This window comes from Trichomycterus rosablanca, chromosome 2 (genome assembly GCF_030014385.1).
Source record: "Trichomycterus rosablanca isolate fTriRos1 chromosome 2, fTriRos1.hap1, whole genome shotgun sequence".
Taxonomy (NCBI): Eukaryota; Metazoa; Chordata; class Actinopteri; order Siluriformes; family Trichomycteridae; genus Trichomycterus; species Trichomycterus rosablanca.
Window position 1 is genome coordinate 1,740,323 of NC_085989.1, and position 18,740 is coordinate 1,759,062.

General features: G+C 43.4%; 1 protein-coding gene across 1 annotated transcript; it reads left to right on the top strand.

Annotated features, from left to right (window-relative positions):
- The first annotated feature begins 3,843 nt into the window (after positions 1-3,843).
- On the top strand, positions 3,844-17,587 carry col28a1a (collagen, type XXVIII, alpha 1a). Its single transcript, XM_062985304.1, has 34 exons — positions 3,844-3,979; positions 4,271-4,827; positions 5,600-5,620; positions 5,710-5,769; positions 6,236-6,289; positions 6,387-6,431; positions 6,532-6,558; positions 7,003-7,047; positions 7,142-7,186; positions 8,244-8,297; positions 8,382-8,450; positions 8,549-8,617; positions 8,721-8,789; positions 8,933-9,001; positions 9,175-9,243; positions 9,332-9,400; positions 9,486-9,554; positions 9,686-9,757; positions 10,728-10,796; positions 10,979-11,050; positions 12,143-12,211; positions 12,750-12,818; positions 12,904-12,972; positions 13,065-13,133; positions 13,235-13,303; positions 13,383-13,451; positions 13,536-13,604; positions 14,003-14,083; positions 14,729-14,764; positions 14,847-14,883; positions 15,488-16,036; positions 16,184-16,320; positions 16,496-16,658; positions 17,370-17,587. The coding sequence occupies exons 1-34, from the start codon at positions 3,859-3,861 to the stop codon at positions 17,540-17,542; spliced, it is 3,384 nt and encodes a 1,127-aa protein (XP_062841374.1). The 5' UTR covers positions 3,844-3,858; the 3' UTR covers positions 17,543-17,587.
- Positions 17,588-18,740: the final 1,153 nt, after the last annotated feature.

Consider the following 18,740-nt stretch of genomic DNA (forward strand, 5'->3'; position numbering starts at 1 on the left):
CCCGCAACACACCAGCCGGTTGGTACTGTACAGGGAGACAAAAATCAAAACACTTGACCAGTTTGTAACAGACATGCATTTATTCATTCATTCAGTTATTTATGTATATTAATCTACAATAAAAGCTTTTCCATGCAGGACGTCACTCGTGCCAGCCTACCAACTGGCATGTTCTTTAAAGGGAAGAAACCAAAGTACCTGAAATTACCTGGGTTCCATCATCACCGTACAATAGATTTTTTGTACGTCGTCCTGTTGGTTTCTCCCACCTCCTGAACATGCCAGCATGTGGATTGGCTACTTTAATTTACCCCTAATCATGAGTAAGTGAATGAGTGAGTGTGTGGTGCCCTGAGATGGACTGTTGCACTTTCCAGGGTTTTTTCCTGCCCTGCGCCTAGTGCGTCTGAGTAAAACTGGACCCACTTTGACTCTTATCAGGTTGTATTCAAGGTCTGTTGGTGCTGCACGGCTGTAGCAACCTGGGTTCAATCATCACCTCCAGTCACTGTTCTGATAGTCGCTGTATGTGCCAGTTTCATTTAGGTACTTTGGTTTCTTCCCTGGTAGTTGGTAGACTGGCATGAGTGACATTCTGCACCGGCAAAGCTATTATTGTAGATTAATGAATGAATGAATAAACTAATGAATGAATGAATGATGCATGCTGGTGTGTCTAAAAGATTTAGCTAGCACTAATCCTCTCATGACAGGACGTTCCTCCCACCTTAAAGAGGGTCAGGACCCAAACAGCTGCATTTTCCTCCGCCTGTCAAACTTGTCAACTTCTCCTTCCTATCCAGACCTTTGAGCTGAAATATTTTGGAGACGTAGCATGGAAATGCTTCAGGTTTGCAGTAAATTCCACAGGAACACGGCCAAAGGCTCATCGCTCCGAGCTCCTGATCTCTGGAACCGCGTACGCTCTTCAAAACACCCGCTATTCCACTGTAAGAACCAAGGAGAAGCTGCAGTCCTGTGAACCGATGCTGGAGTTCAGGAGCCGCAGGGTCGGAGCTGAACTTTGTTAACTTGACTCGTTTGGTAAACATGTCAGAACGAAGTGAAATATACTGTAGGTGCCACACCGCAGGATCTGAAGGTCACAGAGCCGCTCTGAGATTTACTGCTTTAACAGGAGCTTCAGATCTGCGTTAGTTGAGCCAGCAGCTTCACCTCCTACAGTCCAGAGACAGACACTTACACACACACACACACACACACACACACAGAGAGAGAATGAATGGATGAATGGTGAATAGAAACAGAGATGAATCAGTGAAAATGGCCAGACAGACGGATAGATGGTCAGACAGGTGGGTGGACAGGTGGACAGGATGGAACTGTTGGTGAATGACACCACTACACTAGTAGGATCAGAAGGATGCCAGTTCAAGCACCACCACTGCCAAGTTGCCACTGTTGGGCACTTGAGCAAGGACCTTAACCAGAATGTTCAGTTGGGTTAAATTGTTCCCCCTATAGGGATAAATGGGGTGCGAAAGTATATACACTTTTCCAATGTCAGTATAATAAAAGTACACTAGTAACTCCCTTGCATCTGTGTGTAACCGCCTGGGATATCATACCAATCACAAAGACAACTACAGCAACCACCTGAATTATCACAGCAACCCCTTAGCAAAACTTCAACTTAGCAACACCCCATCTCCTAAACTGGGGTTTGTTTATCTTAGTGGGTTCTGGTGGAACTAACTTCTTCAAAGCTGAATAATAAAGATGTAATTACAGTCATTTGCAATAAATTACACAAACGTCAGAAAAACTCTTCTGTACGCGGGACTCCCACCCCGTCCTGACTTGCTGCATGGCAGCTGTCTGTCCTCAGGCCCAATCTTACCTTCCCTTTATAGAGCTGTCAGACACACACTACCGTCCATCATACCCATGCCACACAACTCTATTCTATATTTTTGCACATGTAACTATTCTGTATATTTTTGTTCTTTCTTATTTTTATTGTTTATATTTCTCTGTAACTTGCTTTGGCAATACGAATGTCCTTATTTGTCATGCCAATAAAGCTTCTTTTGAGTTGAGTGTGTGTGTGTGTGTGTGTCAGTGCACACTGTAATCTGTGTTAATGAACAGTATTAATTTTATCCAGATAAAAGTGATTCTTGCTGCCAAATGTCAAGAGAAGTGAATCGTGTTCCTGCTTGAAGACTGATACAGAGCTTTGATGTGGACCAACACAACTAATGATGATAATGATAGAAAAGTTTGTATTATGAATGTTTGCACTGGATAAACTTGCATCTGTCCTCTGCAATACTAAAACAAAAACAGCTCCTGCATTCAAAACAACAAAATCATTTTAAAGCCCTGATACTTATCCGTGCCAGATCATTTTAAAATGCCGTATTATAAGAAATTTTGAGCAAATATTTATACTGTTAATGCTGAGGCTGCGTACAAGTAACATTTCATTAGTAAAACTTCACCAGTAGAACAAAACTATTAGGACTCTAACAGTGGAGCTGCACTAGCATAACCACACCAGTAGTTTCATCAGTTAAACTGCACTAAAAGAGCTGCACCCGTAGAAATACAGTCACCAGTAGAAGCACATCAGTAGCCGAAAGTGGAGCTGCACCACTAGAGCTGGACCAGTGGAGCTGCATAACTAGGGATGCACCAGTGAGTACTACGTCACTGGAGCTGCACCAGCAGAGCTGCAAACAGCCAGTTGCACCAGTGCCACATCAGTGGAGCTGCATCACTAGAGATGCACTAGTGAACTGCACCAGTGGAGCTGCAGGAAGTCAGCTGCACCAGTACAGTCAGTACAGTACTACATCAGTGGAGGTGCACCAGTAGAGATGCACCAGTAGAGTATTACATCAGTGAAGCTGCACCAGTTGAGCTGTGGAGCTGCATCACTAGATAATGCACCAGTGGAGCTGCACGAGTGGAGCTACAACAGTAGCGATGCACCAGTGAAGCTGCACCATTAGATCTGCACCACTAGGGGGCATCACTGCTCACATACCTGACAGGTTTCTGGAACTCCGCACTTCACTCCGTGCGCGTCACTTTGCGCGCTCCCTGCACACGGACGCACCGCTGGACCACAGAGCTCAGAGAGGCTCAACCTGCACATTCAGGTAAAATAATGTGATTTTATTTATTAGGTTTAGTTTCATTTATATTGTGTAATGTTTGATGATTATTTCCTGAACTGATCGTAATGGATTATCAGCCTTAACGCAGGGATTCAGTTTTTATTTCCAGTCTTAAACACCATCTGGTTTATAATGTTGAGTCTTTAAACTCCTCATGTGGTTTTAACTTTTAACACCTGAAACTGAACTTTTAAGCTTCTTATTTAGACGTGAAAAGAATGTTCGTATGTAAACATTATACAGACCACCTAAAATAACATAAAATTATCGCGATTCTATAATAATGAACCTTTTTAATGATAAAGGTTAAAAGACAAATATGCACATGCAGTATTTTTACTGTACGAATTATATTTAAGAAATTGTGGCTGCATGAGCAGAATAAATCTGTCAGTGACTTACATTAAGTTGTCAGATATTGTTCCTACACTAAATGTCCAAAATGTTGACTGTGCATGCCATTCCAAAGCCATAGACATTATTATCAAGCTTTCACTCCTCTGGACAGGCCTTCCACAATATTTTGGAGTATGCCTGATGGAATTTGCGGCGCTGATGCTGGACGAAAACATTTGGCTCCTATTCAACATTCCAACTGATCCCAAAGGTGTTCAGGGTGGGTTTGAGGTCGAATCTGTGCTCAGTAAATTCATGAATATAAAGAGGCGTCTTTGTTGCCCTGTAGGTTTCGAGTCTTCTGTGAGGTGGCAGGATGCGTGTCGGCCGGACGCTGTGTGTCCTGCTGCTGATCTTCTTCTACAGGGTGAGATGCCAGAGCAGACGGAGAAGCAGGCAGAAGGTGGACAGTCCAGTCATCCAAAATCAAGTAAAAAGTAAGAACTGCTCTCTCTAATATGGTCAAACGTGTTTGGGCACATGACCTTGGGCTAGTTGGACATCCCGTTTCAAAACCATGGGCATAAGTATAGTATTTGCGGATACCTCAGCCTGCTCTATTCCTGGAAGGTTTCCCACACCATTTTGTAGTGTGTCTGTAGGAATTTGTTCCTTCGAGGTACAGAAAGAACTTATGAGAGGTCAGGCAAGCTTTCTTGCTAGACAGAAAGGTTTGGCCTCCAAACACACTAACTAAACAGTTGTAACGTTCTGTCTCTCTCCTCCAGCTCTGCATTGTCCGCTGTCCGTGGCCTTTCTGGTGGACAGCTCTGAAAAGGCCAAGATTACTCTGTTCGAAAAGCAGCGTGACTTCGTCCTACGTTTCGGCGCGAAGCTGGCACAGATGAGCGTACCCGGCTGGCGCCTGAATCTGCGCCTGGCCGCCCTGCAGTACAGCAGCACCGTCTCGGTTGAGCACAACTTCCTAGACTGGCAGGATCTCGACGTCTTCCAGAGCCGCTTAGCCGCCATGGCCTACATCGGACACGGCACCTACTCGGCCTACGCCATCTCCAACGCCACGCAGATGTTTAAGAGGGAGACGCCTGGCGGCGGCACACGTGTGGCACTGCTCATGACTGGTGGCGCCGATCATCCGCGCAGCCCCAGTCCCGTCTTTGCGGCCGCAGAAGCCCAAAACAACAATATAAAGATGTTTGTGATCAGCCTGACACGGGACGGGCAGAAGCACGACAGACTGAGGTCCATCGGTAGCGCGCCAGCACAGAGGCACGTTTTCAGCCTGGACGACGCCCAGCTCGATGAGAAGCTCTTCGCAGAGTTGGTGAGAAGGGATTCAAATATTCATATTTCATAAGTAATTTCCAGTTCCAGATACATTTAGATTCTGTTTGATGTACACGGTGTGTTTTTATTTGTATTGCCATTATGTTTTCTAGATATTTCCAAAAGGGAACAGTTTTTGACCCTGGCTGTGCCATTGTTTGCAGATTTTTGGGTATAAACGTCCACCTGATTTTTTACGCATTTCCCTCCCAATCTGGTCGTATCCTGATCGTATCTGCTCAGACTTCGCTTCCTGTACTGCTGCAGACCTCCACTCCTGACCGAGGAGGGTTTGTGACCAACACACACCCTCTTTTGGGTTCATGTGGAGATCCATATCACGCACGGAGAGTCACGCACTGATCTACATTATCCCCCGACTCTGTGCAGCGCCGTCGATCAGCCACCAGAGGTCACAATCGCAGCAGTTATGAGAAATCCGCTCCGGCAATCCCACGCCCCAACTTCAGATACACTATATGGACAAAAGTATTAGGACACCCCCTCTAGTTATTTGTGTTTAGCTTGTGTTTCAAGCACAACAATCGTTAACAGGTGTAATAAATTAATGACATTGAAAAAAATATGTGCTTCCAGCTTCGCAACAACAGTTTATCAGCGCCCAGCCATAGAAACACTGTCATCTTTTGACTTCATGGGCACAAATTCCCACAGAAATACTTCAAAGTCTGTTGTTTTAGCTAAAAAGATCACACAGGACAGTTTAACGTTTTTATTCACTCATAATCTTTTATTTCTCTGTTTTTTAGAATACAGTTGTGAAAACAGAGGTGAGTGACGTCACTTCAAATCCATCAAAAACACCTCATTCATGAAGGAGTTCCGATTCAGCTCAGATCAAACCGTGTGTCTGTTTCAGTGCCCTCGGCCCGAATTCTGTCTGTGTGATAGAGGAGAGAGAGGACCAGCAGGAGACCCGGTGAGTAAATACACCAGCGCCTTTAGTGTTATTTAGATTTAGTGATATTTAGCGTGTAGCTCACGAAGAAAGTCACATTTGGTGAGCTGGCTTGGTGTCTATATAAGGTGTGGAAGGTGCTCTCGACCGATTTGGGTATGAATCCATCCTTGTAGATCACAGCAGATCTCCGGCGGGACGATGCAACACGTCACACGGCTAGAGCATGATCGAGACTTCCAAGTAATACTCTGCCTCCCTAATTCCCCAGACTTGAACCCAATTGAGCATCTGTGGGACCACCTGGATGGTGGTGTTGGCTCTATGGATCCTCCGCCAGGCACCCTCCAGCAGTCAGCAGGGCTCCAGATACCTGTGACGACCTAGCAGGACCTTATTGAGTCGCTCCCAGTCCGTCTAGCTTCTGTCCATGCTGCACACACCGCTTACTCTGCATACTGAAACTGAATTTCTTTATTTACTTCAGGGCGACCCTGGTGACCCGGGACCGGCCGGCCCTCCGGGTCCAAAAGGATCCACAGTAAGTTCAGTCAGACGCTCCTCAGACTTCATATCAGAATGCACACTGTGTTTCAAACCATCCTGAGTGTTTTCTCCTGCATCTGCTGTGATCGTAGGGGGAACCGGGATGGAACGGGCAGCTCGGGGCAGAAGGACGGGAGGTAGCACACTGGCATCTCTGTGAGATCAGGGCATCGGGATTATTCGAGTTTTTAGACGTTGTTTTGTTATCATGATGCTCCTTGTTTTGCTTTTTTACAGGGACGAACTGGAGCTAAAGGAGAGAAGGTATGAAAACGGAATTTATATGCTTCCGACTTTGCAGCAATAGTTTAGGGAAGGCCCTGTCCCGTCCAGCATGACTGTAAGTCCCAAACTTAACAGCTCTGGAATTAACCAGAACCTCAACTGAGGAGTTTTTGACACGTGCCGCTACCTTCAGATTTATACTTGTGCAGTCTGCATACATGCGATGCTCTTTTTGAGGGATTTTACATTAAATATAAACGATTTATTGCCCCCTATAGGGCTGGAATGCTCATGTCAGTGTTTTTACAGCATTTTCTGATTCTTAAGAGGCTGGCGAGATTTTTGTGGAAATTTTTTTATTGGGTGGAGAAAAAACGTTGTTGTGAATGTTGATGGGGTTTGATGCTTGTTTTTGCACAAATAACCTTCAAGATTTATCTGAAAGTGTCATCAGACTCCTGATTTTTGTTTCTCCTACTACAGGGTGGGAGAGGAGAGTGCGGTGCTGCCGGGGCGAAGGGTGATCAAGTAGGTTCTCAAATATTTCTCAGAACCTCTGGATCGTGTGTCTAATTAAATAATTCACCACTCTCTGGATTGCTGGCTTTTCTTTTTCACACAGGGTGCAGACGGAGCACCGGGACCTCGTGGACCTCCAGGAGAGCAGGTGATTATTAGTGGTCATGTTGATTTTGTGGTTAATCATGAGTGGTAACACAGGATGGGCCCGAGGGGTCTTTGTCCTTTCTGATAATTCCGCTGGACACACACCCATCTTTCCCACAACCGGAACCAATCAGAATTAGGGTCGGGATCACATCTAATCCTGAAGTCACATTCCATCGGAGCAGAGACAGGAGAGGCGGCAGGATTTGTTGATTCTATTGTCATTGTCAAAGCAAAACGATGGACGTCTTTTTTCTAGATCTCTCGTCTCATCTCTCGGATGTTGGATATGAACGTAAACTAGACAGGAGGTTTGGGAATTTAGGATCAAAGCAACTCTGGTGTTGTTTAAAATTAATAAATTAATGTTTTGAAGTGGTCCTGATCTTAACTTCATCAAACATCATGTGGTGAAACTAAAATATTAGGACGCCACTGCACCTCTAATGTTTACTGTCTAATGACTGAACAAGGGGGCAAATACTTTAAAAAAAACGTCTTTACTGGAAAAATAACTGAATTAAAAATGATAGTTCCTGATCAAATAGCTACAGAGTCCAGATCATTTATGTGGAAAAGAGTTTGGGGTATGAATACTTTTTCACAGTTCTGTATCTGTCTCTGTTTCAGTTTATCTGTTGATTCATTCATTCATCTGTCTAGCTTCATGTCTATTATTCCATCCATCCATCCATCTGTTTGTCCATCCATCCATCCATCCATTTGTTTGTCCATCCATCCATCCATCCATCCATCCATCAGTTGATCAATCCATCCATCCATCTGTCCATCCGTCCATCCATCATTCATCCAACTATTAATTCCATCAATCCTTCCACAATTAATCCATCCATCCATCTGCCTATCCATTCATCCATTTGTTCATCCATCCATCTGTCTATTTATTCATTTTTTCATCCATTCATCCATTTGTCCTTTAATCCATCATCTATCCATCCATTCATTTGTTCATCCATCCATCCATCCATCCATTAATCAGCTGATCCATCCACACTAAACAGAAATTTCTGAACTACATGAAGTATTTTGTGTTGTAGGGTCTTATAGGTGTCCCCGGAGATCCTGGACCGGAGGGCCCCGCTGGACCTAAAGTAAGTCACTGCACTGTCACTCAGAGCTGTAATGATATAAATGTACAAACGGACATTTTCACGTTAGCAGTGACATTTTTTCAGGGTGACCGAGGACCTGCTGGACGTTCCGGTCCTCCAGGAGAAACAGGGATTGGATTTCCTGGTCCGAAGGTTTGATTAGTAGCGCTTTACTTTTACATAAACACTGTTTTTGTGTTCGGGAGTACCAGCATTGTTTGGGTTCTTCATTCTGCTAAATGTTTTTTCAGGGGAATAAAGGGAACATGGGCAGAACGGGTCCCACCGGTCCAGTTGGGATAGGAGAGATGGGTCCACCAGTAAGTTCCAGTACTGGCACTTTATTTATCACTGGTTTTAACTTTATTTACTTTGTGAAGGGTTTTGAATATTAAACGTTGCTGTAATGTTTTTTTTGGTTAGGGGCCACCAGGACCACCAGGTTTGCAAGGCGGCCAAGGTTTTCCGGGCGAGTGTTTATCAGGACCCAAGGTACCGAACAAGAGTTATATAGGATATGACTAAATTGGAAGGAAAATGAATTAAAAACAGTATTAATGATTCAGGCTTTTTGCTAGAAGTAAACACAGGACAATTTCATTTTGCTCACTGACTCTGTTGACCTTTGATTTTAGGGTGACAGAGGTTATGAAGGCCCCAAGGGGACACGGGGCCCCCCAGGCGTAGGCATCAGGGGTGAAAAGGTAGGAAATTTACATCAAGTACTGTATGTGGACATCTGACCAGGTTGTTGGACATCCCATTCCAAAACCATGGGGATTATCTTAGTGTTCCCAATCCTTCGCAGCTTTAACAGTCTCCGCTCTTTTGGTAAGACTGCTGTCATTTAACTTCTTTAAATGTTGTTGTGCTGTAGGGAAATACAGGGGAACCAGGTTTACCAGGACTGATGGGATTTCCTGGCTTTGGGATCCAGGGAGAGAAGGTCAATCTAGAAATGTTACGTTTTCTTTTCTACTCAGACCATCAAGCTGCAAAAACGTCTATTAAGCTTTTATTTGTTTAACATGCAGGGTAATCAAGGACCAGTTGGGCCCCCGGGCCTTAGAGGAGTTCCAGGTGTGGGGATTGCAGGCCCAAAAGTGAGTCCTGTGAATGTGAATAATTAATAAATATTTATTAATGATTAGTAATTTACCACTGTATTTACTGCTTATTTTTTTACAGGGAGATCAGGGCTTTCCTGGTGGACATGGACCACAGGGAGAACAAGGAATTGGAGAACCTGGTCCAAAAGTAACAACCTTCTGAACATCAGTTCTATTCCATATCAACCAGATTTAACTCTTTATAACCTGTAACTGACATGGTTAGTTTGATGTATTTGATCTGATCGGGTGATTGTACTGTATGTGACTGTATCACAGGGTGAACCAGGACCAGACGGAGTTCCAGGCATTCCTGGCCTCCCGGGAGAAGATGGAGTTATAGGGCCCAAGGTATTTCATTTTCTCAGGAACCTTATTACTCCCAGGTTGTTGCAAAGTGGTGCCAGGAGTCCAAAAGAGTTTAGCCGACCACACTTTCTTCTAGAGACTGAAGCTCATATAGAGCAGTAATACGTACAGAGACTCGTGCACTACTATCTGTGAATTAACCGTCTCTCAAGCAGGTGCCTCGACTGGCCAGCAGAGGCCGCAATTGCAGTTCAGACGACCTCTCGTGTCTGTGTGGGCACCTGGCCAGTCGATACCACATCTGTGATTCAAACTCGAAAGCTCAAGATCTCAGCAGTAGTGTTCTAGCTTATCGGAACGCTGCACTGCCAAAGTGCTTTTAACTGACCTTCTGGGTGGAAATGTTGACCCCCACTTCCCCGCCCCTGTACATGTTCATATGTACATATACAAAGCAGGATAGTTGTCTGTTCTCCTCCCTTTAATGTTAAGAAAGCAAATTTTATCCTCATTATTTTGATAATGAGATACACTATATGAACAAAAGTATTCATGTAATTTAGCCACAACAGTTGCTATAAAGTGTAATAAATCAGTGATATAAGGGAAATGATATGCTTCCAACTTTGCAGCAACAGTTTAGGGAAGGCCCTAACTTGTTCCAACATGAAAAGCTCGGCTTAAATAAACTCCAGTGTCCTGCACAGAGTCCTGACCTCAGCCCCAGCTCTGGAATGAACCAGAACATCAACTGAGGCTTTTGACTGAATGGGCACAAATTCCCACAGACATACTTCTTACATAAGTCTTGTGAGAAGCCTTCTTTCAAGAGCGGCTGTTGTTCTTGCTGAAAGATCACATAGAGGTCACTCTATTTTAATAGCATTTGTTTGTTCAAACGGGACGTCCGACAAGCTCATGGTCAGGTGAAATAACTGGTCAAATAACTTTGGCCATGTAGTGTACAGGATGTACTAAGGTGGCACTGATTTAATCCCTTTTTTTGCAACAGGGTGAGATTGGCGTAACCGGTCTACGAGGTCCCGATGGTGCACCAGGGAAAGGGAGTCCGGGAGAAAAGGTACATAAGAAAACACCAGGAGCTGCAGCAGAAGCGCAGATTATTTTTATGTCGTTCTCATAACACAACTGCATGCAAATCAACCCAGGCTGTAAATAATACAGAAATCATGTCGTTCCAAATTGGTTTACAAATTATTTCTTTTTACTGTGTGTGTGTGTGTGTGTGTGTTGGTATTGCAGGGTGATCAGGGTGAGCGTGGACCCCGAGGTCTTTCAGGGTCCCCAGGAGCCACAGGACCCCCTGGTGCAAAGGTGAGACCGTGAAGAATTAGTAAGGGCTATTATAATTATAATATTATTTAATTATAAAATTAAAACAAATACTTTTTATTGGGCTGTGCTAAAATTTGCTTACAGTAAAATAATAAATGTTTAATAATTTAATAGATTTGTGTAGAATCTTTTTATTTTTATATCAGCTAAAATTTAGATTTATATAAGTAAACATTCAATAAATATTGAATCTGAAGGGATTTTCCACACTTTGTAATGATAGATTGGGTGAGTTGGCAGGACACAAGCACACAGACATGATGAACATGCTGTATTTCTAATTATTAAACTACACAAAATTTTGGTAAAACTAGGAGCAGAACAATAAACACTGGAACAAACAAGAAACTAAACCCTGTGCTAACCGCTAATGCTAACACAAAACTGTTCTGTACACTCAGATAAGCTAAACAGAAGCTGCACTTTATGCTAAGCTAGTCGCTAATGCTAATCGCTAAAGAGCCAATCTAAGCTTAACTGTGGAAGCACTGGGACTGATTCCTAAGCTAAGCTAAGCTAAGCTAACCACTAAACTAGGAACCATATGAAATATTAGACCCTACACTAATGCTAAGCCTCTAAGCTAAGCTAGAAAATCAGTGTAAATAAAAAGTCATACCCTAAAAACAGAACAAAATAGATGCTAAATTCCCAGAATAATTAGGGAGAACATGGGGAACAGTTTAGTATCATAAACAAATTACGTATTAAAGGTAAAACAAAGACTGATGGGTGTGGAGTAAAAAATCTAAACAAAAACATAACACATTTATGTAGGTCTGGGACTGTTTAGTATTAATCATGGGTTTGTTTGCACCCCAGGTTTGGTGTGTTTTAGCAGTTCCTTTGTTGAAATACCCTGATCCATGAACGTTACCATTACGGCTGTGTCCCAAATTAGTGTTAGCATCCTGTTCTGACTTTATCTCAGTGGTTAAACAGGTTTAAATAACCAGCAGCTAACGGAATTCTTTCTACTGTACTGGTTATAGATTGGCATAATAAATACTGGGATGTTTGGAGATAGGAACGGTGTTCAAATGCTAATGTTGGTTGGTTGGTTTGTTTTAGGGAGAACCTGGCCGTCATGGGATGTTAGGAATGCCTGGACCCCCGGGGGTCGGATACCCTGGTACAAAGGTAAATAAATACATTTGCATTTAGCTTCTTATTCAAAGTGACTTACAATTACCATTGAATACAGTTTAAGCAATTGAGGGTTAAGGGCCTTGCTCAGGGACCCAAGATAAATTATTTCAACATCACTGCACAGTTTTACATCAGATGCCCCTTCCTGAGCCGCAACCCTTCTTATTTTATCACTGACAGCGCCCTGACAAGCCGATAACGGCTGATAGCACCTCTGAAATCCATATAAACTGTAATCTGTATATTTTTAATAATATACTTATATATGTAGGTATTTGTAGGGATAGTATAAAATAGTAGAAAGGCAGTGGTTGCTCAGTGGTTAAGCTACTGGACTCGTAATCAAATGGTTGCCGGTTCAAGCCCCACCTTTGCCAAGTTGCCACTGGTCTTACTGTCAGTATCAAGCCAGGATAAAATACGATGCAGGATGCAGTGGTGTTGAAACGATAGAACATTTAGTACGTTCACAATTTTCATTCAGATTTAAATGGGTTGTTTTATAAATGCTGGTGTTGTTTATTGTCAGGGTGAGCCAGGACCTGTGGGTCCTCCAGGCATGGAGGGAGAGCCTGGGGTCGGGATTGCAGGAACAAAAGTGACACGTTTAATATAAACCTTCTCAGAAATAAAAAAAATTATTTTAAGTGATTTTAAGTATGAATGTCGTGTTGTGTTTTCAGGGTGACAGGGGGCTTCCTGGGCAGACTGGACCACCGGGGTTGCCGGGAGAAGGGCATCCTGGCCCTGAGGTTCGTATCTGTGCACATATATTTAATTTGCAGAGCAAGGATTATAGAAAAACTAAAAAACGTAGTTTACGTTCATAAATAAATATCTTAAGGGACTTCCGGGATTGCCGGGAATGCCGGGAGAGATGGGACCGGAAGGGGTCGGTCTACCAGGACAGAAGGTACCACGTTAAAAAATTGAGCCGTATTTACCTGTCACTGTAACCTAAGAACCTGAGAAGACGTTCTCCAGCATTGTTTGGTAATGTTTATTTTTCGGTAGGGGGATCGAGGGTCACCTGGGATTCCTGGATCATCCGGACCGCCTGGAATTGGAATATTGGGATCGAAGGTCAGAAAGCATTTAATTAATCATTTATGAAAATACATAGGTTTATTTATGCTTGTATTTATTTATGGATCCATAATAGGGTGCTACTGGAAAGCCAGGAATTTCCGGACCCCCGGGTCCACCAGGTGAGGGAATTCCGGGACCACAGGTAAAAACATTTAACGTTTTTTTCTTAGGAACATTTTTATGGTACCTTACCAGCTTACCGACTTGAATTCAACCTCAATTACAGGGAGAACTTGGATTTCAGGGGTCACCGGGCTCCAGAGGTCCCTCAGGGGACGGCTTTCCAGGAGAGGAGGTACCGAAACCCTTGTCTTAGTGCTAATGTTTAAGCTGAAGTTCAGTCTACCACTCTCCCAGTCCAGGTTACTCAGCCAGCTCTAATCTGACCCCTGGTATAAATGACAAAAAAAATGCTGCCCAGGATGTGATCCCACCCAGTCCTGGACCTACAAGTCTGGTATTCTCTTAGTGATGTGTTTGCAGTGTTGGTATCACACAGCTCTAAGGATCTAGGTTCAATCCTCGCCTCCAGTCATCCGTGAGAAGCGTTTCCTTTAGCTTTTTCCAGTCCCCTGTTCAGGTTTAAACCCGGGTTATTTCTGCTCCGTGTCCAGTGTTTTGGTTTTTGGGATAGTCTCTGGATCCACCATGACCCTGACCAGGATAAATGAACAAAAAATATTCTGGTTTCAGGGGAACAGAGGTGTGTCTGGTGAGAAAGGGAGGAAAGGAGAGAGAGGAGATTTCGGTCTACCTGGACAAACGGGATTGGAGGTTTTATTATTATTTTATTAAAAAATGATCATAATATTGTAGCGTCAGTGGGAGGAGCCGTGGTATCCAGGCTTACCGTCAGCGTGTATCCCAGTGTGGCAGACTGGGTGGCTGCGGTGAGAGCTGGATAGGTAGCTTATATGTTTGTCTGTTGTATGAATGTATGTGTGAATGAATGAGTGTACGTCCTAAACCACTGAGAGAACTGCCAAGGGCAGCTCACTCGAGGTCCCGACGCTCGCCTTCCTGCTCGCCGGCGCCACAATATATTCACTGTATGGCCAAAAGTATGTGGACATTAGGTAAGATTAGGTGTTGTAGTTGCCCATTATGGTGGAAAAACCCTTAATGAAATACCTCAGAGACTGAACTGAATATAAACTGTGAGCCTGAACCTATAAACAAATGGGCACAAATTCCCAAAGACACTTTACTTTTAGTGGTGAGCTATTATAGAGTGCAAAGAGAGGTTGGAACTCCATACTTTATCACAGGCTCATGGTTTTGCAATTGGATATCTAACAAGCTTGTGCTTGGGTGTCCACATACTTTTGGCCATACATTTTTATAAAAGAGAAATGATGAGAACCATGAACTACTCTGAATATGATGCATTTTAAAATCACCTCTTTATTCTTTTTGTAGGGGAAACCTGGAGAGAAAGGAGATCCTGGTCTCTCCGTATGTACCATAAAATAACACTCAAGTTTTTCCTCTTCATCTCAGAAGTTCTTTTCATTTCATTTGTTTCTTTTTTGGACAGAGAGAAGACGTGATCCGAGTAATCAGAGAAATCTGTGGTAATACGTCACCAGAATCTGTACCAGAAAATATTTAATATCCTGTTTTTAACGATTTATCGATTTGTTTTTGTGCTTTTTACAATCTGCACTGAGTAACTGGAGCTCTGTGATAATGTGCATGCACAATATATGTCCAGAAGTATGTGGACACCCCTATGAATAAATGAATAATCCTCCTTGTCTCGTCTTATCTTATTTTATCTTGTCTTGTCTCGTTTTATCTTGATTTTATCTTATTCTCACCTTTTCTTGTCTGGTCTGGTCTGGTCTGGTCTGGTCTCATCTCATCTTACCTTACCTTATTTTATTTTGTCTTGTCTCATTTTATCTTAATCTTATCTTATATTATTCTTACCTTAATCTTATCTTGTCTTATCTTATTTTGTTATCTTAAACTTGCTTAAACTGCTTGTTGCCACTTATTAAGTTGGGGTTCAGTTACTTTTACACAGGGGTGATAGGGATGTCAGGCCAAGTTCCTCTCTGTGTAAAGTCATGTTTTGTTTATGGAATCTGAAATCATTCTGTGGTAATCTGAACGGGGGCAAATACTTTTTCCACACAGCTGTATCCACTTTGATCTGTATGTTATTTTTGGCAGGTTGTGGTCTGAGGTGCGCTGAAGACCCCCTGGAGCTTGTTTTTGTGATCGACAGCTCGGAGAGCGTGGGCCGCGAGAACTTCGAGCTGTGGAAGGACTTTGTGAACGCTCTGATGGATCGCGTGGCCGTGAGCCGTGAAGCCACGCGTGTGGGAGTCCTGCAGTACAGCCACGTCAGCGCGGTGGTGCTCGGCCTCCAGCAGCTGGACGACAGGACCACCGTCAAAGCCGCCGTGCGTAAGATGCCTTACCTGGGTGAGGGGACGTTCACCGGCGGTGCCATCCGCAGCGCCGCACGTTTGTTTCAAGTGGCGCGGCCCGGTGTGAAGACGGTGGCTCTGCTGCTGATGGCTGGTCGGGTGGACGAGCGGGACGCGGTGAGGCCGGAGGTCGCAGCGGAGGAGGCGCGCCGTGCAGGGATCGAGATCTTTGTAATCGGAGTTGTGAATCACAGTGACCCTTTTCATGAACAACTGAAGGTCCAGATGAACTCCGTCGCCTCGGATCAGGATCACGTCTTCATCGTCCAGAGCTTCATGAACCTGCCCAGTAGGTAGAAGTTTAACCTGTTTATTACAGGAACACTGCCATTTCTAAAGCTTTAGGACTCCACTGAACCACACCGAGAGCCAGCGTCTTCTTCTTGTCATTCCTGTTCTTGTTCTATTTTCACTTTTCGTTTTTCACTTTTTACAGGCTTGGAAAATAAAATACTGAATCAGATCTGTGAGCGCGGCGACGGCCAATCAGACGTGAAGGTTTTATTTCCAACAACAAAGAGTCCAGAGATGTTCTTCACCTATGACAACCACGTCCAAACAGCTGAGCCAGAGGTGAGAGGAATAAAACAAAGGCGCAAGCTGCAAACCAGCTACTCAGTCCCCCAGCCTGTCTGGTTCTCTGGTGAGCGTTCGGGTTGTAACTCACTGGTGGACTGAGTAGCTGGCAGCGGCAAAAAACCTAAAAGCATGAGAACAAATTTTAAAGATTTAATATTGTTTTCTTCAGGCTGAACCTTCATTAAAACCAACTCCAGATGAAACGGACGACCACAGAAAGACACCAGGGTTTGACGGGGCTCAGAATGAGGTCCATGATGACCTAGCGGCAGGTTCTTCTAACAGCCGGTACGATCCAGAGGTCGGATCCACACGTGTCCAGTCTGGCTCAGGTAACCTTTTCTTTCTTTGCCGTTCGTGTCTGTGTGGACGCCCGGTCGGCCGATAGCGCCACTAAGAGTCGAACCTGGATCCTCTGACATGATGTGAAAGATTCAAAGTGGTCCGTTTCAGTCACTGGTGCTTTGTTTTTAAATTTGGGAGGCAGTTCAAAAGGGTGATATAGGTGTCGTATAACTTTATCTTAAACACCTGAAACGATGTATAGCAAAAGGTGTTTTACTCACGTTCCCTTTGTCGTATATTATGTTTTATTTAATGATCTGAAATCAAAGGGTGGCACAGTGGCTCGGTGAGTGGCACTGTCACCTCACAGCAAGAAGGTCCTGGGTTTGATTCCCAGGTGGGGTGGTCTGGGTTCTTTCTGTGTGGAGTCTACATGTTCTGCATGCAGTCTAGTAAACTGGAGATACTAAAATTGGCCTTAGATGTGTGTGTGTGTGTCTGCCCTGTGATGGACTGGCGCCCTGTCCAGGGTGTTTCTGAGTACCTTGCGCCCATTGAGAGCTGGGATAGGCTCCAGCACCCCACGCCACCCTGATTAGGATGAGCGGCTTAGAAAGTGAGAAGTGAGTCTGACTGATCTGAGAGGGGGCAATTACTTTTTCACACCCATGTGTGTATCATAGATCTGTCCAGTGATCTGTCCAGTGATCTGTCCAGTGTAAACAAGTGTGACTGAAATACTGATGTGTTTTTTTTAGCGGCGGCTTGCACTCAGCGTTTCGATCAGGGGCCGTGCAGGAACTACGAGGTGAAGTGGTACTACGACCCGGACGCCAACGCCTGCGCCCAGTTCTGGTACGGCGGCTGCCAGGGCAACAGCAACCGCTTCGACTCACAGCAGAGCTGCAGGGACGCTTGTGTCAAAACGTAACATCATTTTTTATAATGAAATAAATAAAGGTTTGGATTTTTGGGACTTTTCAGGACGTGTGATGTAATAAAACTGTAAAGAAAACTTGTAAACATTTACACACACCTGTAAAGGACATGCAGTTTACGTCTTGTTCAGTTTTGGGGTTTCAGTCATTTCTGCGGCTGTTCTTTTCTGTGCCTGAATGACTGGAACACATAACCTCCCCAAAAAACAACAAATAACGAACAACGAACAAACAATTTGTTATGGGTCTTTTTCCCCAAAACTCTGCATGGTAACTTACAGTACATTATTACCAACTACATGGAACAGTAGTCTCCCTCCAAGGTCAGCAAGAAAACCCTGTTGAAAACTGTCACTTTACGTTGAGAGGAATTTTGTCCAGATTGTTAGATGCAATACAGAAACCACCAGCAAAACGTGTGCTAAAAGTCTGATTGCAGGTCGTCATAAAAGATCCAGAAGTAAATTTACTACTAATAAAATACCATAAAATACCATAAACAAAACTCTGAAGTTTAGAACATCTTAAACTTGTGTTGTTTTGTTTAATAATATTTGTTTTAATAAGTGGACATTTGATCCTCTTTAAGTTTCTACAGAAACACTTTGCCATGTCATGATCTATGAAAATTCCCAGGTAAAGAGTAAAAGTGAATGAAACATAGTCTGGAAAGCCATTTCTAAAGCTTTAGGACTCCACTGAACCACACTGAGAGCCAGTGTCTTAAAAAAAGTAAAATGGAACAGGATACATCTATTTAGGACATCTCCAATATGCTAAAATTTTAGAAAAGGATCCAGATAGTCATAAAAGATACAAAACATGTAGTACAAATAAAATACACTTTTGTTTACTGTTGTTTATACTGTTGTTTTTGTTTCTCGCTTTTTGCAGGCTTGGAAAATAAAATACTAAATCAGATCTGTGAGCGCAGTGACAGCCAATCAGACGTGAACATTTTATTTCCAATTTTATCCAGATTGTTAGATGTTATTCAAAAACCACCTCCAAAAAGTATGCTAAAAGAAAAAAAATCAAACATACAAACCGTTTCCAAAACAGTTGGGACGCATTGTGAAATGGGGTTAAAAAGAAGAATCTACTTAGAAGTGATGTGTTAATTTTCTTGAATCTTTATTTAACTGACAAAAGTAGACTGATAAACTTCATTGTATTTTGTAAATATAAACA